We start from the raw sequence: 24987 nt of genomic DNA on the forward strand, positions 1-24987 counted from the left end.
GTTCAGTATAAAGCAAAGTGATGGAAAAATTTAGACAAATCTTTATATTTTATGAGGCTTTTGGGAGACATTTTATCCGCAATTCCCTGCCACAAATTTCTTTTGTGTTTATTTATTTTATTTTTGTTTTACAGGTTTTCTTGTGTCATTGCTTGAGATGACGGGCATATCTTTTTTTACGGGCTATAACTCTTGACATCACAGGAATATTCAAACCACTGAACTTAAAATTGCTTTTTGCTTCAGCTATCTATACAGTTTATTTTTTTTTTCTTTTTTTATAAATCACAGTTATTCTTTTACGGGAAACAATTCTATTCGAGTCAGATATATTTATAGGAAAAAGTATTTCTTCGGTCACCGGAGATAAAATTATTTTCAGTGAGCTCAAAACGACATTGTTTTGGATTATAAAATTAAAAAAGTATAATGATAAAGACTAATATAACCCTGCAATATATTAAAATTACAAAAAATCCTGATTTCCATACCAAAACGACGTCGTTTTGGACTCACTGGAGATAACTTATCTGGAAAAATCCTTTACCCATATTTATATCATAATAACGCCAACTCTCTAGAAAAAATGTCAAGATTTATATCATAATAACGCTAACTCTCTAGAAAAAAATGTTTGACATGAATCTAAAATCTTATTTAGACAAAATTAAACATATATCACTTGAAACAACTCCCCTTGATTTGCTCCATCATTTTAGATCATAGAGAACCACAACTACATATGGACGAAATTAACGGAGGGTTCTTATACACAAGATCTTCCACACTTACCTAACTTTTTGGCCCATCATAGATTATACGCCCAATCTAAATTTTGTGCATCAGCCCATTTTTCACATACAATTCTAAAAAGAAAAGTAGATAAGGATACCTAGAATCTAATTGCCGGAGTCATTTATGACTTAAAAATTACAGTTTATAATTGTCAATCGTTTTTACTTTTTATCTTCATTATTTCTTTCCGGAAGTATGTCACAAACAATATTTAAGATTAGGCAGAGGAAGACTAAGTTAAAGCTCAATAAAATAATTTGACTTAGATTTTTAATTCCAAAATTAAATAGTAAAGAATAAAAAATCACTAGCAAAACGACAATATCATTCTTAAAGCAATATATGCGCATCATAAACAAAATTGATCTTTTACTTTCCTCATTTATTTTTTTATCAAGAAGCTGCACAGATGTTTTAAGCATATAACCGCTGCAAACAATTGATTTTTTTTTAATTTATTTTGATACTATTCACATGATATATGTTTACGGGGTGTTTGGTTCAGGTGAAATTTTTATTATACTAAGAAAATGTAATTACTAAAGATCTGCAGGGAAAGTGAGTTATATAGGAAAGTTTAAAAAATGTTGTTTGGTTGGACAAAATAATATCGAAAAAATTGAGTAAAATTCCTAAATATGTGTTTGGTTGAAAATAAAATATTGATGGGAAAATTTATTAAAATTACAAAATAACCCTTTTAGAAATAACTCTTTATTTTTAAAACTTATTGAAAACTTATTGAAATTACATTCAATTGACCCAACCAATATCCACATCGTCTTTGTCTCCGTTTTTGTTTGCCATCTCGGTCTCTCTCCAAAATAAATATTATCCAACACTTGTACATAAATTGCCAAATGAAAAGAAAACATGGAAGGTTGATAGAAAAAAAGTGAAAAACAAAAATTAATATATGCAATTAAAATAAAAAAAATTTACAAGCAGGTTTTATGGGATTGGTTTTAATGTTATCAAATACAGAATAATATCATCTAATATGATATTATACAAAACACAGTATCATATTAAAATTTCATTACAAACTTATAATATCGAACGTTATCTTTTAATTAATATGAAGATGTTTAATTTTTTTTTTTTTTCAGTTTACATGTAATAATACGATTGCATGGTGCACAGGGAAAGCCATAGGGAAGCAAACAGGGGAACAGACCCCATTGACCCCTCTTTCAAAACCCTAATCAAATTTTTTTTTCACTCTTCTCTGTTTTTCTTTCTTCTGCTTCGAAAACCGTAAAGTGGTTGCTACGGTTACCAACAATGGGGGGAAAGAGGAAGAAGAGCGAGGGTTCAGGAAGCGACGATGTCGAAGAAAGTTCGATGAAGAAAGCAATAACGAAGAAAAAGAACAAGGAGGAGTTGCTTCCTTCGATGATTAAAAACAAGGAGAAGAGATCAGATGTTCATGCCAAGGCCAAGCGTCAGAAGAAGCTCGAGGGGTAATACAGTCACCGATTTATACCACTTTTTGAACTTCTTCGAATTTGAAACAAATACCACCTTCCACGAAGCAATCGTTAACAGTGTTTTTCAGACAAATTACTTGCAATTGTCAATAGACAGGCAACAACAAAAGATGGGTAAAATTTATGAAAATCGTAAACCAAACGTGGAGTAATGACAATGCAGGAATCACTTCCCCGAGAAACTTTAACAAACTCCTGAAACCGGTGTTTTAAAACCCGGCTCGGACCGGCCGGGTCGACCCGGGACTCGGTGACCCGGTGGGTTCCCCGGTCCGAGCGGGTAGTTGGACCGGTTATGCAGTCAGCCCGTATTGGACCGGTTGACCCGGCCGAAAACCGGCGACCCGGTGACCCGGTTGACTCGGGTTAAACCGGTTTTTTTTTTTTTTTTGGTAAATTTTTTTGTTGTTGATAAGAACTCTTGAATTAAATCATATTCATATTTTATGATGAATATGATTAAAAGTAAGGTGAAAATAATAAGGTATTTTAGATTAGTGTAGTTCGTTTATGTAATTTAGTTGTATCTTATAATGATCTCATGAAGTTAAGTGGTGATAAACACTGATGGTCTCATGATCTCATCTCAACGGTGGACACTTTTTTCTTATAATGTATATTTCATGCATACTATTTGTTATCATGATTTAATTTATCCGTATCATGTCAAGCACAAAAAGTGCATTTAACTTATATTGCATGGTTTAATCCAATATTAGGATACGGTCTAGAGCTAGAAGCTTAGAAGTATATAATATTTGCTATCATTGAAAACCAATTTATTTCTTGAAGCTCATTGATAGTTTTCTTATATGAATTTTTATTAATATAAGTAATATTTTTATATTTTTAATATGTGAACAGTAAAACCGGTTCAACCCGGTTGAACCCGGTTGAACCAGTGACCCAGTGACCCAGTTCCTTGACCGGTTCGATGACCGGTCCGAGTTTTAAAACACTGCCTGAAACAAACACCCCTTAGGGTTTGATGTTGCGTATTATAAAAGATAAAAGTATTCCATATACATATATAAAAATATGTAAAACCCATGTGGAGTCATGTGAAAAAATAAGAGAAAAAATAGGAATAGTAAGTAATTATATATATATATATATAGAGAGAGGAATGATCCGTTTATATTTTTTTTTACATATTACATTTAATCTGACCGGTCATACACTCTTGATTGAAGTATTACCGGTCAAACATAATATAATTTGTAAGAGTTTGTAAACAAAAAATTTGTAAATATAACTTTCTCCATATATATATGTGTGTGTGTGTGTGAAAGAATATTTCTCCGGTAACTTGAGATAAATTTATCTCCGGACATCTCAAAATTACGTCATTTTATTTATTTATTTTCCTATATTAATTAATTTGCCTTTGAATGTTTATGGTTTATTTTTTCTTTATCATCATTGATCCATCTTTGTACGATTATAATTTAATAGTCAGATATAAAATTATCTCAAACAACTTAAGAAATGATAACAGCTCTCATATTTCAATAACAAACACGAAACATATCATTATATTTTCTATACTCAATTTGTTGTCTGATTGGTAAAGTGCTTTTATTGATTCAGGCGTTTCCTTAACAACCGACAACTTTGGTGAAGAAGTCGGCATATATTGAATTTAGACCAAAAATTAGAAAAGTGGTAATATGGAATCATCAAAAGGATAATATTAATAACCCTTCACTATGAAGTCAGACACTTTTAAAAACTTATATAGGTCATCCATCTTTTCAACCAAATAAATTGATTGGCTTAAAAACCTGGGTTGACTTTAGTCCACCTTATTACCGTTGAAATTACAATGAACTACAAATAATTGTAATATACACCCGTTTTATGTTTTACCGAAAAGTTCAAAAAACTTCGCGTGATTTTGCTTTCAATTACTTATATTATGATTATTATTTTAATTACTTATTTTCTTATATTTTTTTCACTTAAACTCCTCTTTAATATTATTAGAAACTTAATTATTATACTTATTTTACTTTTTTAAAAGAAGAAAATAGAGTGATAAAAAAATATCAAAATATTTTGAAAACTTATAACACTTACAAAAAAGATTTAAAAAATAGAAAAAAAAATCAGATATATCTAAATCAAAAAGAAGAAAATAGATTAAGGAAGCAAAAAAAGACTAAATATATTGAAAACTTACAACAATAATAAAAAAGACTAAAATTAAAAAATAAATAAAAATATATACCGAAGAAAAAAATAGATGAAAAATAAGATGGAAATATAAAATAAAAAAGAAATAGAAGAAAAAAAAATAACTGTTATGAATTTTCAATATATTTTTTTTTATTTTTACTTTTTATCCTCGATTCATTTTCTTCTTTTTGATTTAAATATGTCTAGTCTTCTTTTTCTACTTTGTTTTTTTCTTCTTCTACTTTTCAGTCTTTTCTATAACTGTAAAAAGAAATGAAAGAAAAAATAAGAAAAACTAAACATAAAAATAAAAGAAAACGAAATCAATGTTGTAAATTTTCAACATATTTTATCTTATTATTTCATCTATTTTTATCTCAATTTATTTTCTTCTTTTGGAATATCCATATTTTAAGCCTAAATGGCTCTTACGGAAAGAGGGGTGTTAGAGAGATATAATATTAATATAAAAACTATTAATAGATTTTTACTTCTCAGCTCAAGCTTTTACGTGTGATGATTGTTTATATGGTATCAGAGCCTACATGAATAAGTGGTCATGAGCTGAAGGGTGGATGGTAATGCTTCATCCACTCTTTAAACTCAATGAACTCTCGTGTGAGGAGTCGTATTAGAAAAATAAAATAAAAATGTAATCTCAGCCAACAACTTAAACTTTTGAGTGAATTGACACTTTATAATTAATGTTGCAAATATATACTAGTTGCTAATGTGTTGTTATATAATCTATCAATTTAAATGAGATTTTTTGGAGTCATTAGTCTTGCAATTAATCATGCTATCTAATAATTTTATATTCAAACAATCAAATCCTTAAACTTTCCTGGTAAATTGAAAAAAAAAAGTGTCCTTGAAACTCCAACCCTGCAAATATATATATATATGGGAAAAATATTTCGGCAGTTAATGTAGATAAGTTATCTGCATTTATTTCCAAAAAGACGTCGTTTTGGTATTGAAATCTTAAAAAATTATAAATATAAAGACTATTATAACTCTGAAATAAATTAAAATTACAAAAACACCATGATTTTCGCTTCAAAACGACGTCGTATTGGTTTACTGCAGATAACTTATCTGCAGTAACTGCAGAAAAAATGAATCCTATATATATATAGGTAGGATATTCTTACACCGGTGTAAGAGTTAGAAGTCTTACATTCAATCTTAACCATTGATCCACTTGTATTTAATGGCTCACCTTACTACAAAATTTGAGCTCTTAGATATAGATGGGATCAACGGACAAGATTGAGAGTGTAACTTACACTGATGTAAAATGATCCTGATCCATATATATATATATATATATATATATATATATATAGGAAAGTTATATTTATAATCTATTTTTATTTACAACCTCTTATAACCATATCTTAACCGTTGATTTCTGTCAATCAACAGTTATCATTTATTGTGAAATAATAATAATTAATTAATGATTTTGATTTACGAAAATAATAACCATTGATTGGAGGAAATCAACGATTAAGATATAGTTACAAGAGGTTGTAAACGAGATATATATATATATTTGCTGGGCTAAATAGTGTGGACCTATATTTTAGAAAGCAACATAATACAGGAAAGTTTGCATGTTAGCTCAATATTGATCATAATTGGTAGTTTCCGTGCCAATGAAGAGGATGTAGACATAATCTTTACGAATTAGCCTATCGATTAAAAGAGCTAACTTTTTTGTTGAAACCTTATGTCAAACAGTACCTATCAATTCTGGTGGTTGAAATTATATATACATTGTAGCTAATTGTAAATAAAGGACATGATACAGAGATTAAAATTTCTTACTTTTTTTTTTGAAACATGAAATTTCTTACTTTAGATGTCCCTTTTTGATACAATTGCTATAAGTTTCAAATTAATATACATGAGAGATTATTCAATTTACATATCTTTATTACTGTTGTCAATAAATTCTCGCAAACCGTTTTGAAGTAAGATGAATAACACAAAAGATTAGTTATGTAATGGGCTTAAAACTATTTTAAAAAGCTTGATTACTAGAGAGGACCATAGATAAAGTTATTGCTGCAGGTTGTCACAATTCATGTTCTCGATTTAAATTATTGTTGAAGGCAATGATGCCTTGAGAAGGAGAACACTTTAGTAAGAGGACTTTCGGGTTGTCAAATGAGGTAAGCCTACCTTCTCTCCCTCTCAAAAGGGTATGATCATATGCAAATATATATCAACCACTCTCTTTTATTATGCTTAAATTAGAAGAATACTTTGTATATTATACAATGTTTCAGTCATATCAGATTCTAAACAGTACAAATATTTGCTTGATGTATTTGAGTTCAAGTGGTGATGTTTAGAATAGAAAGTAAACTATGTAATTTTATTTAACCTTTTTAGTTTTGTTGGAATTACACATTGATCTTTTACTAAATTTGAAAAATTTGTGAATTATTACATTTAATTTGAATTTGATTAGACAAATTATTTTTTTTATACTTTTATATTTTCAACAAAATAACAAATTTGCTACTCAAGTTTATGTTCTTATATTATAATGCTTTTCTCTAATAATATTGATATCCACACGTTAGCAATTAATTAAAATATTTCCAGCAATCCTATGCAAATTAAAAGACCTTTTTAAACAAATGGGTGCTATTATGGTTGGTGGAAGCTGCTCAACTTCCATCCTCTCTGTGAGACCATCATTATGTGGTCCCAACCTCTATCAGTGAACTCATTTGCAGGGTAATTATGATTAATGAGCACAATCCCATGGCTGCACATGCTAATCTTCTAAATTAAACTAATTAATATGGGTGTTCCTAAGATGGCTTAGATGCGTCGGTGCTTGAGGCATTCACACTACAGCAGGTTCCCCTTCTGCCATGCAACACGCATCGTCCTCATAATTGCATTCACGCATTGGTGGATGTACAAAAATTTTCATTCTTTGTTTTTGTTTTTCACTAGAGAAGTACAACCAAGAATTCCAATAAGCATTTTCAATCAGTTATATTACAACACGTGGTATCAACAATTTCAATTATTTATTGAAAAATATTTCTTCTACATTGTAAAATATTACATCTAGCTTATATCCCATTATCCATAAGTTAATTATTATTTAATTATATTCAAGTAAACAAAACGAGTAGTATTAGATAAACAATCCTAAAACGTTGGTCATCAATCATTAAGAGCCTGTTTGATATTTTTTTTTTTAAGCTAAAAGTTATTTTTAAGTTAAAGTTAAAAAAAATAACTTAAAAAATAAAACTAAAAATTATTTGGTGATTATATAAAGTTTTCCTAATGATTTTGAAATATGGAAGATAAAATAATTTATTATTAGAATGAATTATTAAGGTAAATGTTAAAATTTATAAATATAAGCTTAGAATAAAAATAAAATTATAAAATAAATAAAGAGTCAAAAAAGCTAACATACTTCTTAAAAAAATTTATCTTCAGAACTTTTAACTTTTAGTTTTTTTCTTCATTATAATTTTTTTTATAATAAAATCTTTTATAAAAACATATTTGACTAAACTTTTATTCTTAAAGAGAAGAAAAGTTAAAAATAAGACATGTCAAATAAACATTATAATTAGGGGTTCAAATTCTGTCTCAAGCAAATTCTTGGAAAATCTTTGGGGGCCAGAGGACGTGCCTCTCCCCTCGAAGGGAGATTAGTCTCATCCTTCCTCCGGTAGCGAAGCTCAATGCACCCGCTGTTCCAATGAGGGGCTAGCCTTTGAGCCGTACTCTGAGGACAAGGTAACCAGATGAGGTTGAACGAGGATACCTCCAGATTATATAAAAAAAAACATTAACTCATCAATACCTAAATATAAGGAAGATGTAAAATTTCAGAATTGGAATACGTAACTGTCAACTGAAATTTATTTGTTGTGATTTATTTATTGTGATATATATATATATATATATATATGGAGATTTATATTTATAAATTTTTTGATTACAAACTACTTTATGTTCTCCTGGAAGAACACAAGGTTACACTGTATTCTCCCGAGAGTACATAATGTAATTTATAAAAATTTGTAAAAAATTTTTGTAAACGAATCATTCTCGTGTGTATATATATATATATATATATATATATATATATTTACGGATCATTTCACGGATCATCCGGGAGTACTGAATACATAATAATAATACTTATGATCGTTGCATCAAACAAAAAGTTATCATTGTACCAAAAATAAGTTTGTACCAACAAATTCAAAAACAAAATGCTACCGGTTGCTGTTATCTCGTAACCTAACTAATCCACAAATTAAAGATAATTAATAACTAATATATATATATATATATATATATATATATATATATATATATGGAGTAGGATCTTTTGACATTTTATTTGAGAGCCATTAGATAAAAAAAGATCAACAACTCTGATTTGTAAGCATGTGACACCATTGATCTTTTTTGATCTAACGACTCTCAGAAAAAGAGTCAAACTTTAAATTTGATATCGATGTCAAAAAATTCTACCCCATATATATTAATTATTAATTATCTTTAATTTGGGGATTAGTTAGGTTACGAGATAACAGCAACCGGTAGCATTTTGTTTTTGAATTTGTTGGTACAAACTTATTTTTGGTACAATGATGACTTTTTGTTTGATGCAACGATCATAAGTATTATTATTATCTTAATTGAAATTTAAGCAACAAAGTATTTAAAAAAAAAAAAAATTAAGCAACAATAACGAGGATTACACATTCTTTTCATGAAAAATAAATTTAACTTTACTCACACCTAATTTGAATTTATAAAATACTTTTGATTTTTTTTTTTGTGCGTGTTGGGGAGAGGGGGTTGTGTGTGTGTGCAATTAGAAGTGATGATCTTAACAAATTTATAATATATATAAATTTTAATTTATCTTCACTATCTGTAGGGTTAGAATTTAGTTTGTGCATGCACTGTTGGAAAAAATTTAGAATGCACCTGAACTATCATGGTCCTTTAATTAAAAATTTGACACTTTTAAATTTTTTTATCTCTTTTCTCTCATCAACTTTTTGTCTCTCTTTCACTCCCCTGCTCCACTTAATGTTATGTGCTCCAGGAGCATTAAATATACTCTCGCACTGGTGACATAGATTCTTTACCTAGCATGCCTTAGTGTTATTCTGATTTTAAGTGTGTATGAGTTAAATTGAACTGAATTTTTTTAAGAACTGAACCGAATTGATTTAAACTGTTCGGTTCGGTCGAAAACCATTTCGATTCAATTCAAAAATGGTTCGGTTCAATTCGATTTGAAACCAGTTCAGGTTAAACTTATTCTGAAAAAAAAGAAAAAAAAATAAAGTAATAAAACGATTCGGTTCTTGAACTGGTTCTTTAAAAACCAGTTCAGTTTATGAATTGATTTTCAAAAATCAATTATTTTAAGTACAGTTCGGTTGAGATCACATTTGAGTTTAGTTTTTTTATTCTTCTAGGCAGCTCTAATTTTAAGCTCGGAAAACAGAATAATTTCCACCTAAAATCTTACATATGAATACACGGGGGAGTAATACAAATTAAAACTATTATATTTTTTAATCAATAATTCAAGTTTTTTTTTTTTCTAATACTAACGAAGCAAGTATCTCATAATATAGTTAATGCCCTGTTTTTATTACTAAAACAAATGGCTGAAATTTATGCCAAGTGGTTTTCCACACTTTTTCATGCTGTCTACTCTGGTAGCATGAAAAAGTAACTTACCCAGAAAAAACCTGAGTACGACTAACCATTGTATTGGTCTTGTTATGATATCAAACAAGAAAACAAATTTCTCTACACCAAAACCCCTCAAATTCAAATCCCCAGCCACTCTCCATGGGAGAAAAAGAGAAGAAAAACAAGAACAAGAAGCAAAAGCACCAACACCCAAATGACCAAACCACCAAGCAAGCCTCTGATTTCTCCTTCAAGCCAATCTCAGAGGTAAAGGGTATCCGATTCGGAGGCCAATTCATAGTGAAATCATTCACAATCCGAAGAGCAAGGCCTCTTGAGCTTCTAAAAGTTCTATCTTTCCCACCAACCAATAACACCACCAATAAACCAAAAGATCACAAGCTCCCTTTCCCTTCCACAACAGCATTCTTGCCAACAAACTTCACCATCTTGGCACACCAAGCATGGCACACCCTCACCCTTGGACTCGGAACCAAGAAGTCCAAGGTGCTTCTATTTGTGTTTGAAACTGAAGCCATGAAGGCTTCAGTGGATCGAACATGGCCATCAGAGATATCACTTGGTGAAGTGAACAAGAGGCTCATAAGGGGTCTCACTGGTTGTGAGATGGCTCGCTTCAAGTTCAGAAAAGGTTGCATAACTTTCTATGTCTATGCGGTTCGGCAAGTTGGTAACTTGGGGTTTCCTTGTGCTGAAGATCTAAGGACTATTCTGCAGTCTGTTGTGGAGCTTAAAGATTTCTTGGATCACACTGCTATGCTTTCCATGCCTAACCAGAGAAGCATCAGTTACTCAAACTCGCAGGTAGCCATGGCTCATTAGGCAAACCTATGATCAATTATCATCATCATCATCATCATTTTTAGGATCTTACTTAGAATTATTTTTGCTTAATTTGTTAACTTGTTTGCTTAGTCTTGGGAATTTTGGGAGGCTTATTATTGGTTTATTTGTTGATGATCTTGTTTGTTCTGTATTTCTTTTATTTTATTTTGAATTTGGCGAAAAAAAAGAAATTGTAATTTAGCATGAATAATTGTTGCAAGAATCGATGTTTATAAGGTGAATCCTAACTTCTTTGTTCTTACTAGCTATACTAATTCTCTCAAGCAACTCCGTGCAAAAATGCTTTCTAGCGGACTCAAATTCTTGATGTTAGATAGATTTTTTATTTAATTTATTTACCACATGAACTTTAAAAATGAAAATGCTTTCTATCTGATTCCCCTCTTAAATGCTAATTATTAGCAAAGCGCAATATGCAATTTTGCTGCTATTACCCATTGTTTATATTATCTTGTAACACGCCCTAATAAATTCTTGTAGGTTATGCATCTTGTAACCTGAGAAAAGTCCACTTCTATTTTAGTTAGCGCAAAAGAAAGGTTTGGTGGTTGAAAATTTAAGTAGATTGTAGTAAGAAATTTTTAATATTTTTTTCTAAGTAGATTATATAGTATATTACAACACATTGTATTACAACCTAATAATGTTTCATGAAAAAAGTTATTAACCTCATAAAGTCATAATGATGATTAAAGGAAAAAAAAAAAACCAATATAGTTTTTTTTTTCGCGTCTCCGTTGTCAAACATTTTGTTTTTCTCACAAATTTATGAATGTTTACAGCGGAATGTAAATTTCAATAATGCAAACAAGGCATCAACGAAATAAATGAATCTAAGAGTTTGCAATAACTGTATAATCTAGAGACAGAAACTGCCCAATTCAATTTTTTTTTTCTTCCTGCAAACTATTTTCTGGTAAATTGTGCCACTATCTAACCCGTGATGCGTGAACTAACCAAGTTTTAATATTTGATAAATAGCAAAATGCCAAAAAAAATCTCGAAATGTTAAAAGGACCCTCCATATAATATTCTAGCTTTGGAAAACTACATTGGTAAAATATTGTAAGCACGAATGTGCCTGTGACTAAGAATTATGGGGATTATCCTAACAATAGAGGAATTGAATATGGTATAATAGTACTGTTTTGGCAGAATGGAATACTCGAGATATAGGATCAATGAAGAAGGAGCAATGGCCAACCTTTCCTTCTCCATCATAAAGTAGCTAAGGGTTCAGAAAAGTGAAGGAAAAAGGAAAGAGACCATGTTTCTTTTTCCCCTGTGCCCACCTCTGGCTTTAATCATGGCTTGAGAAGGACCCCATGTCAAGTGCCAACTTTAATCTTCACAAGAATCATGGACATCTCTGTCTGTGGATGCTTGTAGCTGCATATACAAGCACATATCCATTACCTTTACTCATTTATATGTTATGTGTACAGATCAAATGTGATAAGATTGGGGGTCCTGACTCCTGAAAAATTGAAGGAAGTGTGTGCTTGAAGCTTTGACTCAATAAATGTGTAGGCCTTAGTTGGTACCACCATGAGTTCATATTATTGAGCGTCACATGTTAGAACTTGCAATTTGACAAGAGAGGTAACTCGCGTGAGATTTTTTTTTTTTTTTATCCTTTGTATTTGAAGACCAAGTTAAATGGTTATAATTGTTCAAATACATAGGGAGAATCATAAAGAAATTCTTGATACAAATACTAATAATAAAAAATAAAACAATCATTACCTGTGCATGAAAGATAATGCGGATTCTTTTCTTTGGGAAAAGATATTGTAACTACCAATTAGTGTTACTATCAATGTTAATACCAATCAATTTCATCGTTAGATTGATTATGTTGATCCAACGGTTATATTTATTTTCATCTTTGTATGATTATGATTCTCTATATTTAATACTTTACATTTATTTTTTGTATGGTTATGATTTCTCATATTTAATGCTTTCACGTTAAATATGAAGAATCATAATCATACAAAGATGAAAATAAATATAACCTTTAGATTAACATAATTGATCTAACGGTGAAATTAATTGGTAGTAACACTAATTGATTGTTACAATATCCTACCCCTTTTCTTTATATTATATGCTTGTAAATCCCATTTTAACAATTCTTCCTAAGATATTTATGTTTTCTCTTTAAATAATTTCTAAATTTAAATTCATTACATCAATACGAAGTTCCCATTCCTACGATTCATAATACACAATATAAAAAATCGGTCGAACGATATACGATACATATTACGATTTAACAAAAAAAATATTTTCTTTTGATTTGTTCATATAATAATAACTTGAGAAACAATACTTGCGTAAACTATAGGAGATGTGTGCGCAGTTTAATCAATAAAAAAGTAAAATGGATCAAAGTTTTATCCAATAGTTTACATGAGAATATGTAAAGATTATGTGAGCATAAAATTATAGTGATTACGGAACGTAAATTTACACAAATATCGCTACACAGATTCAATTCAAAATCCGTGCTGAAAAGTGAAAACTGAACAAGTCCATTATAGCTCCTTTGGGCTGAGCTGGGCTTGTGAGAAACTCATTCAAAAAGAAGATAAAACATTACAAATGTAATGAGATCTCAACTAAATAACGAACCTTCATCTCTGTGCTTCAAATCCTAGCAAGCGTGGTTAGGGCTTTGTGGTTTTCTAGATTGGGCTTTCTTTTGGGCCTTTTGCTTTGTAGCTAAGGCCTGCATATTAAAAAAAAAATAATCCGGTTAAGAGAACCGAAATGAGTTGGATCGGGTTGAACTCTTCGATCGAACAACGTTGAACGTTCTCACTCTTCACGTCCAGCTCAATCTGGTAATTCTTCTTCGTCTTTCAATCTTCGATTCAGTATTCTCCATTTTTTACCCTAACATTACACACATATACATATATATATGTTGAGAAAAATTAATAATCAATAAACTTTGACTCTATTCTGACCACCACTGCTTCTTCAATTTTTATTTTGTTTCCTGTCATAATTTTTATTTTTATTTTGCATATGATGAAATTATTTTTCATTTTTTTATGTATGTTGAATTGTATGATTTCTTTACTAGTATGTGTTGTGTTGTTTATTGTGAAAATTCTATCTGCTTCATGACAGGGGTAAGATATTGGCAATAGCTGCAGCATCTTATGGGAATGGAGTATATGTATCTTCTTGTCTCCTTCTTTGTGATTGCAGTCTTAGGGTTTGTCTTTGTAATCTTCTTTGAAGCCTATAGAAGAAGAAATAACCATGAGTATGTCCTTATTTTTTTACTCATTTGGTATATGCATAAAAATGCTATATGCACATGGACTGGGATTGTTATTTTAATATTTTGATTTTGATTTTTTTTTTTTTTTTTTCAAAAGGCATGTTGAAGTTCCGGCTATTTTTGAGGATCCTAATTCATTGAAACAGGTAAATGTTTCCTTTGCATTGTGTTAGAGCTTCTCTAGGTGTGCAAGATTTTGCGAGCTATCTTTATTTAATTAATTTTTTTTTTTTTTTTTTTTTTGGGGGGGGGGGGGCATTCTTTAAGAAGTCTAATTTGGTGAGATAAATCTGGACTGATTGGCTTTTTCAACAGGTCCGTTATTGATTTGGTAAGCGAAATTGTGACTTTGGTGCTGCAAGGGTTTGGGAAAAATTTAATTTGGTTCCGTAAAATTACTTTACTGTAATTGTACAACTTATAGCAATTGAAGTTTACAGTTCTAGAGGAAACATTGCTTAACCTATGTTTCCTATCATGAGAAAACCGTGGATTCAAACTTAGATATGACAAACCAATGATAAAATCAGGAAGTGATCAAGAACTGAGAGAAATTTTATGGAAATATCAAGCGTGGCTACTTGTTAGCGTTTTCCTCACAATGGATGGAGTCAGAAACTTAAAAAGGAAAAGAAAGAAAAAAAAAGGTTCATAAAATGGTAGATAGTTATGCTTCATGAGAATGATATACGACGTAATCTCTGACCGTGTTAAAGGGAAAGATTCAATTTTTATGTAATAACTTGACATGCATCATTGATACCATAGTGCCTTAAAAGCTGAGGTTGTTGGGTATTGTGTTATGCCATAAATTTAAGATTGTTATGCTTCATCTATTTAAATTTAAAACTATGCTGAAGAATGAATCTCAACAATCTCCCCTTAATATTTGAGTGTAGCATTTATGTCAAATTACTCTCATTTCCCTTATTTCATACTCAACATCATGATTTGCACTTCTATAATTGTTTTTGATTGTTTGCAATAGTTATCCTTAAGTTAAAGAAATTGTTTCAATCTTACATGTCTTTCTCTTTCATCAGCAGTCTCTGCTCTATTATGAGCTTGACTGCTTGGCATTTTAAGGCATATCTTTATGTCCTAGTTTTATAGTTCGGTTCTGATGCCAATTTGAAGTGGAAGGATTTGTCACGACTAGTCCATTTGAAATACATCTTTGGACCACTCGCACCCAAAGTTACATCCCAAATTCCCGCACGCAGTGCTCTGACATTCTCTTATTTGGCCTTCATCGTGTATATCAGTAGACTCTACTAGAAACTGAATAGAAGCGTAATATCAGTTACATATATTTGTATCTTGTACCTCTATGTTTTTATTTTGTTTTGGGAGATTTCAAGTTAATGCATAACTTTATGAGGATAGCTCCTTGTTGTGAATTGGTTTTTGTCTGATTTTAACTCTTGCTTATTCAGGTTCCTTGCCCACACATTGTTGATCCAGCTGCAAAGTATATCTCTTTGATAATTCCTGCATTCAATGAGGAGCATAGGCTTCCTGGAGCTCTTGAGGAAACTATGAAGTAAGTCAAAGCACCCCATTTCTACCAAGATTTATGCGTTCATTGTTCACATCAATAAAAAGATTTTTGTTTGAATACAACTTTGAGTCAGTCTACTTTGGTCTTTCTGTTATGTAATTTATTGTTGTGTGTGTATTGTCAATTGCATTGAGTCTATTTGACTAGTGTCTTTGATAATTTTATATTCGATGTGTTTTTGTGTATTGATTGGTTTTTGTAAGATGGTTTATATACTTGACAGATGCCTTGTGATATGTTAACATGTGTAACGTGCCCTTCCCTCAAGGAAAAAAAGAATAGAAACAGCCCCAATAAGCAGCCAACAGGAGAGAAAAATCTGAGCTTCCACAGAGAAGAAAAATATTTTTCTTTGCAATTTCTGGATGATGATATTTATTTGAATGGGTTAGGACTTCATACATAGAGTAGTCGTGTAACTAATTACTTAGCTGCTACTCTTGTGAAGTAGCGTAGCATTTATTGTTTAAGATTGTTACTAAGAGGATAATGTTATTTATTCCTTTACTTTGTAGTTATCTTCAACAACGTGCTTTAAAGGATCCTTCATTTTCATATGAGGTACTTCCAGTTCCTTTTATTCAACAGCTTATTGTTTTTATTTATCTCTGTAACACTTTTCATTCCATTCTCTTATAATTTTGTTTTAGATTCTAGCTTTGTATCTCGAGAATATTAATATATGTTTAGAATTATAAAGAAAATTCTACATTACACCATGTGAAACAAATGATGTAATAGTAATCATCTCTCTAATGTTTCAGGTAGACATATATAAAAAAAGGCTTTACTTCACTCGTGAATTTTACTAATGTTAAGTGAAAGCACTTTCTATATCCATTCAAATCATTTTTGTCTAACATATCATGTCTGAATCTCCTTGCCCAACTTACTTTCTTCCAAACATGTTTGTAACACTCCATGGTTACACTTGCACGTTCTCTTATCAATGGACACTTGAGCAGGTTATAATTATTGATGATGGAAGTGTTGATGGGACTAAAAGAGTAGCTTTTGAATTTGTAAGGAAATTCACTGTGGACAAGGTAAGGGTCATCCTTCTTGGAAGAAATCATGGCAAGGGAGAAGCAATCAGAAAAGTGAGTTTTATTTAAACTATAATCTCTTAAAACTACTACTTATATTGAATGGCTCTGGGTCACATTGCTTGTTGATAATTAATTAAGGCTTTCTTCTTTCCTTGAAAGCATTGTATTACAGGGAATGTTGCATTCACGTGGTGAAATACTTCTTATGCTGGATGCTGATGGAGCAACTAAGGTCACTGACCTAGAAAAGCTTGAAAGTCAGGTTAATGGGATGCTATGATGTGCAGTTTTCGTGGTTCTTGTAATCAAATTTTAGTTTAAATTTCTGGTTCTGAATGTTGATATGCATTGTCTAATGTTCTTCTGCCAGATTCGAGCTGTTGCCAAAAAGGAATTTCACCATGGAGATTCAAGCGATAGTGATCCTAGCTTTAGAATATCTGATATCCCTGTAGCTGTATTTGGTTCACGAGCTCATCTAGAGGAGAAAGCTTTGGCTTCAGTTAAGTGTGGTCTCCATTCTGTGTTTTATTGTTGCAGTATGTGTAGAGCAATGTGTTGAATAATTTAGCTTAACATCTACAGAGGAAGTGGTACCGCAATTTTTTGATGAAGGGGTTTCATCTTGTGGTTCTTTTGGCTGCTGGTCCTGGAATTCGTGATACACAGGTAATTTCCTATTACAATTTATTTTTGGTCTTGCAGTGCTCTCATGACTGGCGTGTGGCTTATGTATACATAGTGACCAAAGCTTCGCCAGACATGGTTATAGTGTTGGCTAATTGTGTCGTGTCATGAATGCTTGTTGACATTAGTATGATTTTTGTCTTTTCTGTGCTTCATTACTTCTCCATTGCTCTAACTTGAGCATTTATATTTGATGTTGGTTCTTATTCTATTTGATATTGATTTTGTACATCCACAGTGTGGTTTCAAGATGTTTACTAGAGCTGCAGCCAGGAAGCTTTTTTCAAATGTCCGCTTGAAAAGGTGACATCTTAAAGCTCTATAAAATGCAATAATTTCTTAAATTTTGAAAAGGGAATAGAAAACTGATTGTTCTTACTCATATTTTATCAGTAATTATTTGTATAGTCTTTACTTTTTTCGTATAATTTTCTGTTGCTACTTTTCTTGTTTTATATAATATGTCATATTTGTATCGTTATAGTATGCTCCTGTCTATAGGTTTTGGCATGGGATAAATATTTCTGCAATCCTTTGAGTGATCCGATGAAAATTAAACACAGAAATGTCTTATTTAGCTTCTTCCCACCTACTAAATTTAAAATTATTGAGGAAGCATGATCTGAGAAGTAATGTCATGTTATTGACATTTAACCACAGTGAAAATCAAGTATCTTCTAAAAGATAGAAGGTATTCAGTTCATGTTGGGAATGTTGAATGATATGTATCTTAGTGGTCAGAAAGATAAGTTGATATTCAAGATAGGGTAGTTTTGTTCAATCAAGCTTTCTGCATATTTATACATACTGTATACGGTCACGTATATGGTGAAAACTATATACTTTTCTATAATAGCCTTTGCCATTCTCTGTAGGTGGTGCTTTGATGTTGAATTAGTCTTTCTGTGCAAATGGTTTGGGATCCCAATTTCAGAAATTTCTGTGAATTGGTCCGAGATTCCAGGATCTAAGGTGAATCTTCTGAGTATACCTAACATGCTTTGGGAGCTTGTGCTCATGTCTATGGGATACAGGACTGGTATGTGGAGAATTTCTAATTCTACCTGAGCTTCAATGATAAATTTCAACTGGGAAGAAAAGCGGCATTTTCCTATCAAAAGAAGACTGACCTCTTATCTGAGAACCTAGATTATACTCCCATGCCGGGCTTGAGGGACAATAATGCTATATTCAAATTTTGTTGGACTAACCATAACCTTCAGGATTTTGCCGTTCAGGTTGGGGTCATGGAGGCTTTGGTTTTTTACTGTTGCTATTTCTTCTTGGTAGACATATTCAACAATTCATACTGAGAAAAGCTCCTGATCACATTAGTTTGCATTTGTTTTCTTACGCAACCAAAATATTATATAGATTACTTTTCATTCCTTTGTTGCCATTTGAAAGACATTATCTAACACTGGTAAGTCGTTGATGCATTTTGCACATCATCCTGGAAGTAAATGGTATGCCTGCCTGTTAATACTGCGTTAGCAAAGCCGCGTACTCTGCCTATAAAACAAGAAGCTGAAACCTTTTTGTTTTTGGTTGTTTGTTGTTGTCGTTTTTTCTTTATTTTTCTTTCTGTTCTTATGCTTTGGTTGCAAATTGTATAATACATTGACATTGAAATACGTCCTTTTTGCTCATTTCTCGCACCTCTTACACTTATAAACTGAAGATTGACAATAAAAACTACGAAGTTCCTACATGTAAATATGTAGTATTCCATGATTGTAGTGTGACCATTTCATAACTTTCTCAATTGCACATCGTCTAGAGGCACCATTTCACATGTGCAATGTGGAAAACCTTGATTTGTTTGTTTATTTAAGGGGCCAGTTGTGAACGGAAACTAAAACATTGCACATCCGTGGGATTTGAGACTTAAGAGCAAGCGTATCTTAAAAGAAAAACAAATAATTATCGTAATATTGTCTTTGAGTTATATAGTGCACAGAAAGATGTATCTTTAAAGGAAAACAAAATTTTCTCCGAGACAAGGTTGAAGAATAATTTTTTTTAAAAAAAAAATCTGCAAAATCAATGGATTTTTATATTTTAACCATTCTAGGCCACTAGTTTCGTGTAACCCTTTAAACATCAAGTATTGTCAACCAATCCATAGATTGAGAAATTGAGATCAACAGTATTCTGTAAGTCTACCTGGTCAAAAATTTTCTTAAGGCACTCTTGTAAACGACATGACCTTAACGACAAGGAGGCTTCAGCAAAACTTGCCTTTGAATTATCATGCTTACATTATTCCTTATCTTTTCCTATTCACAAGTTAGGCTTATTCTACCTCTATTACATATGCAAATCCACTTTAAGAAAAAATATAAGTGCTTTTGGTAAATGGAGCAGTTGCACTTGTTATCTACACAGATACGATTATAGATATATAACAAAACTAATCTTCAGAATCCTCATCATCATTATCCTTAAAATTCGTCCAAAGAACACTGCAAATATGAACTCTCCTCTCATCCATGAAATCAAAGGACAAGCCTTTCGGTTCTTGAGGGAGAAAATTAAAACTGCAAGGCTAGTGCTGACAGATGTTACACCAGTACAATTGTAAGTCTTTCTTTTACTTTTTTCTGAGTTTTCATCGCAACTCAATCATGCTTCAAAGTTATTGATTATTTTGAAAAAATAAAATGTAGTCCTTCTCACAGTATAGCTGAAAAGCTAGTTAAAATTCTTTGTGAAGGAAGGAATGATATCACCTATATTTACTTCAACAAAGTAACAAAAGATTCATAAACACATTTTGCAATAGAAGTCCTCGTTAATACAAATTCCTATTTGTTAATGTCAAGATCAAGAGAATTGGTTAGAAAATGTGAAACTATTTAGTAGGAAGGCCATACTTTTTATTTTTAATTTTTTTGTGTGTAATTATATGATTCCATTTGGGAACAATTGAATACTTGATTTTTGATATGTTTCACATTTCTTTTGTGTAACTGCGGCTTAAAGAATGACAGAAGAAGCTACAAATGAGAATCCATGGCCACCAGACACACGTGCCTCAAGAGTAATATCGCGTGCTGCCTTTGAAGTCGATGAATACGAGAGAATTGTGGACATTTTACATCAGAGGTTTCCAGTTTCTTATATACTGATTTGATTATGCTGTTCTGTTCTCAAAGACATTGCTCGTAAAGTTTAATTTTTCTTTTACTTTTTGTGTGTGGAGAAAACAGGTTGTCGAAATTTGATAAAGGGCATTGGAGAACCTCATACAAGGCTCTAATTTTACTTGAACATCTTCTAACTCATGGGCCTAAGAGAATATCCGAGGAGTTTCAATTTGATATAGATGTTATTGAAAAGATTGGACAATTTCAGTATATTGATGAGAAAGGGTAGGTGCAATCTCAAATATATATATATATATATATATATATATATATATATATATATAAAAAGTAGGATCCTTTGACACCGGTGTCAAAGGTGAAATTTGACACTTCCTCTGAGAGCTATTAGATCAAAAAAGATCAATAGTATCACATTCTTACAAATCAGAGTCGTTGATCTTTTTTTATTTAACGGCTCTCAGATGAAGTGTCAAACTTCAAATTTGACACCGGTATATATATATATGGGTTCGACACTTCTGCAGCGACAACAGGTGAAAATTTTGCAGCAAACATATTTACATTAGGATTCGCATGTGGATCCTGGTATTAAAAAAAAAAATCAGCATCCGCATGCGTATTCTGGTCTTTTATCTGTTGCTACAAAATTTCTCATCTACAACAACATAACAAGTATTAAATCCTATATATATATAAAGGGTTTAGTGTGTGTCATTTAAAAGGATACAAGTTGTGTCCTTTTAATGACTTACACAGAGTATGACATGTGATACTCTGTGTAATTCTGAAAAGTTGTTTTTTTTTTCACTTTACACATCAACGATGTGACTGAGGAGAGAGAAAAAAAAAATAGCTTTTTTGATTTACACAAAGTTTGACATACTTTGTGTAAATCATCTAAAAAGACACAAGTTGTGTCCTTTTAAATGATAGTCTTTTTTCCCATATATAAATTGTCACCACAAACTTTGTTGCATGAATTTAGTGATGACCCTTTTGTTACATTTCATTTTACAGGTTCAACTGGGGTTTGAGTGTTAGAAAATTATCAGAGAGAATATTAAAGCTCTTAAGAAACAAGGATTTTCTCAAAGAAGAAAGAGCAAGAGGAAGTCATCTTTCTCATGGGATCGAAGGTTTTGGAAGTTTTAGCCAACGAAGCTCAGCAATAGATGAAAGGTTGAGTGACTTACCTTCTACGATGTATAAGAGAAGTAATTCTTACTATGATCATAGCCAACATGAAGCGTATGATTTCACAAGCTTAGGAAAGAAGCTCAATGCTGCAAATGGAAATAAAAGAGAGCAACAAGTTCACAGAAACAAGGATTCAAAGCCCCTTAAGCAAGAAAATAATTCAAATTCCGGAGAAGAAGACATAGAAGAACATCACCCCTTTGTTGACCAAGAGAAACTGACTACAACATCCCTGCTTTCTGTGTAATGATGTAACAAGAATTTACATAATATAGCACTTAAACTACTTAATTTAAGCGAAGAGAGGACTACGGAGAACTTTGAATCAAAGAAAGAGAGTGTAAATATGTACAAAGTTATATTAAGATTTGTGATCCTTGAAGTCGTTGTAAATAGTTAATACCTATAATGCACATACTATTTTAATCGAGTACAATTCCTTTATCCATGACATCAGTCAAAAGAACATATGTAGATAATTAAAAAAAGTGATTTCAAAGGAAGCAAGAATGAGCACCGTAATTGGAGCCACAAAATTTACATTACAATGTGAGTAAATTAATTTTGTTGGAAATATTCAAGTGTGAGTAGCACTGAAGTCCCATATGGATTAAACATGAAATAAGTGAGAATCATATAAGTGCGAAAGACCCATTAACCTATAACTTTAAAGTTTTGGGTTGAGATATGACGTTAGCTTCCCGTACCATTCTCAATAGACTTATCAGTAATAATAACAGCCTAGCTCCGAGAAGCCAAGCATGATGCAAAAGTTAACTAAGAAGAAGTAATGATTCAAAATGAATCTCAACAACTTACCTTTCGCATATGAGTTCACCATTTATGTTGAATAGCTGTCACTTGCATTGTTTCACATTCAACATCATGATTTCTATCATTGCTTTTGAGTTTTTGGAAAAGTGTTCCTTAAACTTGTTGAAAGTATTCGAATCTTAGAAGTCTTTCTCTTTCATCACTCATCAGAAATCTCTACTCCATTTCGAGAAGGAGTGGTTGGCATTTTATGACATGTACTGAATATTAGTCTACGATGGCTTCACAATCAGTTCTTAAAGTAAAGTCTCTTTTACAATAAAAATCTCAAATGCATCTAATCCTTTGATTACCGCTTCTATTTCGTAATCGATAGCACTAAGACTTTTTACTATATGTTTTCCACTAGCATACCTGCATATGTGTTCTGATTCTTTTTATGAATATTTATTAGGCTTTTTTCTTAACTTAGCTCCCCGTCCTAATTTTGATCCATCTGTTACTACTATTCTATAATATGTATTTAATGGTAATGCTAAAGGAGGTAAATTCTTTACCAATTCTTTTATTTGTCTAATTGCTCTAGGATAATTTCTTGGTCTCATCTGAAAATTGTAATCAAGAATTAGTTATAGTTCTAGATAAATAATTAGCTATATAATTATCTTCTCCTTTTATATGTTCAATGTTAATTTAGGATTTATGTTCAATTAGCAGACAAAACATAGAGGACAGAATCTAGCAGCAGACGGTACCAGAGAATCTTGTCAGAAACACTTAGGACTAAAGCAAGTGTCGGCAAAAATTTTAGCCACAAAATGTGTTAAAAGAATCTTAAATAGTAAATGTCGGCAGGTTATTCTGTAATTATTAGTGTAATAAGATTGAGTTTTTTTTTTTTTTTTTAAAAAAGGAAGTGGGTTTGTCAAAGAATCCTTCTTTTAAATCTGATGTGACGATGGAGCCCAATGTGCACCCAACTCAAGAAATAAGAGATTCTCCATTGTATTTTAATTCCGTGTTTCAAATCCAGGTCTGTAAATAGATGCAGCATAGTTGTAAAAGATATCGAGTGAAGTGGTCGCAAGTGTTCTATATTTTAAGGGATTATCTCTCTAGCTTTTCTAGTCACTTGGAAGGTTAACAAAATTATTCTCCAAAGCCTATATAAAACTGTCCCATGAATAACAAGCTTGGTTATCTTCCATGAGAGGCTAGAATAATGTGATCAACATATATTGATGTTCTTTCTTACATTTATTTTGCACACTTCTGGAACCTCTTATACCTATCAGCTGAAGATTCACAGTAAAAAATAAAATAAAATGAAACTTGTGCATATAAATATATATTATTCCAAGAATGTAGGATGACCATTTCATAAATTTTTGAAATGGTCTAGAGCTATTTGCATATATATATATATATATATATATATATATATATATATATATATATATATATATAATAACCTTATTCCTCAGTTTACAAGTACTTTCTTTGAACATATCTGCAAAGACAAGGCATATAAATAAACTTTAAAAAGTCAATTACATGTCATATGTTACCTTTTAAAACAGTTTTCTACAATCACAATTTCCAAATGGATCCCAGTTCATATATACAAGGTGTTTCTTCCCCATTTAGTGGCATGTTAAGTGAAAGTCCTTACACAATCAAAAGAATTATTTTCAGCTATACAAATGTTTCTGAAAATGGCACTAAACTCTATATCTCTACTATTCTTTCATTTAACATTTCACGAGCTCCAGGGCACTCAGATCAATAAGCGTTGGTAGTTGGGTTCATACACATTGAATTAATTAAAATATATAAATATAAAATAAAAACTATGCAATAAAATTGCAGGAAAATAAATCTTTCCTAAGCCAATTATTAGGTAACGGAGAACCTTGAAGAAAATCATTTCTCTTAGGCCTACACTTGGCTCAACTCCAATACATTGACCCATCAAAATAGCCCAAATTTTATGTACTCTCTCCTTTCGGATTTTCCGTGGACGCAAATAGCAAAAACGTTGTTTTAATTTGTTGTTTTACTACGAATTTTTAATTAAAAAATAAATATTTTAATCTATTTAAGATTAACTCTTTCATAAAATAAAATTTAAATTATATATACAAAAATTTAAGTAAATATGTCCTTAAAATATAAAAGTAAATGAGTTTGGTGTTTGTCATTTTAAATGACATAAATTATGTCATTTTAGGAGAAAGATAGACACAGAAAAATAGAAATCATG

The 24987-nt window shown here is 31.2% G+C and overlaps 3 protein-coding genes across 3 annotated transcripts; all 3 read left to right on the top strand.

Annotated features, from left to right (window-relative positions):
* The first annotated feature begins 10309 nt into the window (after positions 1-10309).
* LOC133285198 (uncharacterized) lies at positions 10310-11127 on the top strand. The gene has a single exon (XM_061482388.1). It carries the CDS (start codon positions 10341-10343, stop codon positions 11022-11024), a length of 684 nt encoding a protein of 227 aa, XP_061338372.1. The 5' UTR covers positions 10310-10340; the 3' UTR covers positions 11025-11127.
* A 2901-nt stretch (positions 11128-14028) lies between these two features.
* LOC133285174 (uncharacterized) lies at positions 14029-19273 on the top strand. The gene is made up of 10 exons (XM_061482361.1): positions 14029-14328; positions 14444-14492; positions 15783-15889; positions 16423-16468; positions 16873-17007; positions 17129-17218; positions 17327-17458; positions 17542-17625; positions 17882-17946; positions 18519-19273. The coding sequence occupies exons 1-10, from the start codon at positions 14222-14224 to the stop codon at positions 18709-18711; spliced, it is 1008 nt and encodes a 335-aa protein (XP_061338345.1). The 5' UTR covers positions 14029-14221; the 3' UTR covers positions 18712-19273.
* An 834-nt stretch (positions 19274-20107) lies between these two features.
* On the top strand, positions 20108-22197 carry LOC133285147 (uncharacterized). Its single transcript, XM_061482322.1, has 4 exons — positions 20108-20223; positions 20629-20751; positions 20856-21017; positions 21771-22197. The coding sequence occupies exons 1-4, from the start codon at positions 20117-20119 to the stop codon at positions 22195-22197; spliced, it is 819 nt and encodes a 272-aa protein (XP_061338306.1). The 5' UTR covers positions 20108-20116.
* The last annotated feature ends 2790 nt before the right edge of the window (positions 22198-24987 follow it).

The sequence above is a fragment of the Gastrolobium bilobum genome, unplaced genomic scaffold (assembly GCF_033153095.1).
Source record: "Gastrolobium bilobum isolate Gb01-03AN ecotype WA unplaced genomic scaffold, APGP_CSIRO_Gbil_v1 utg7917, whole genome shotgun sequence".
Lineage (NCBI taxonomy): Eukaryota > Viridiplantae > Streptophyta > Magnoliopsida > Fabales > Fabaceae > Gastrolobium > Gastrolobium bilobum.

Coding starts and splice junctions, on each gene's coding strand:
- LOC133285147 (XM_061482322.1), top strand. CDS start 20,117: ATGAACTCTCCTCTCATCCATGAAATCAAAGGACAAGCCTTTCGGTTC. Junction 20,752..20,855: donor GTGGACATTTTACATCAGAG/GTTTCCAGTTTC, acceptor TGGAGAAAACAG/GTTGTCGAAATTTGATAAAG. Junction 21,018..21,770: donor CAGTATATTGATGAGAAAGG/GTAGGTGCAATC, acceptor TTCATTTTACAG/GTTCAACTGGGGTTTGAGTG.
- LOC133285174 (XM_061482361.1), top strand. CDS start 14,222: ATGGGAATGGAGTATATGTATCTTCTTGTCTCCTTCTTTGTGATTGCA. Junction 16,469..16,872: donor ATCCTTCATTTTCATATGAG/GTACTTCCAGTT, acceptor ACACTTGAGCAG/GTTATAATTATTGATGATGG. Junction 17,626..17,881: donor CTGGAATTCGTGATACACAG/GTAATTTCCTAT, acceptor GTACATCCACAG/TGTGGTTTCAAGATGTTTAC.
- LOC133285198 (XM_061482388.1), top strand. CDS start 10,341: ATGGGAGAAAAAGAGAAGAAAAACAAGAACAAGAAGCAAAAGCACCAA.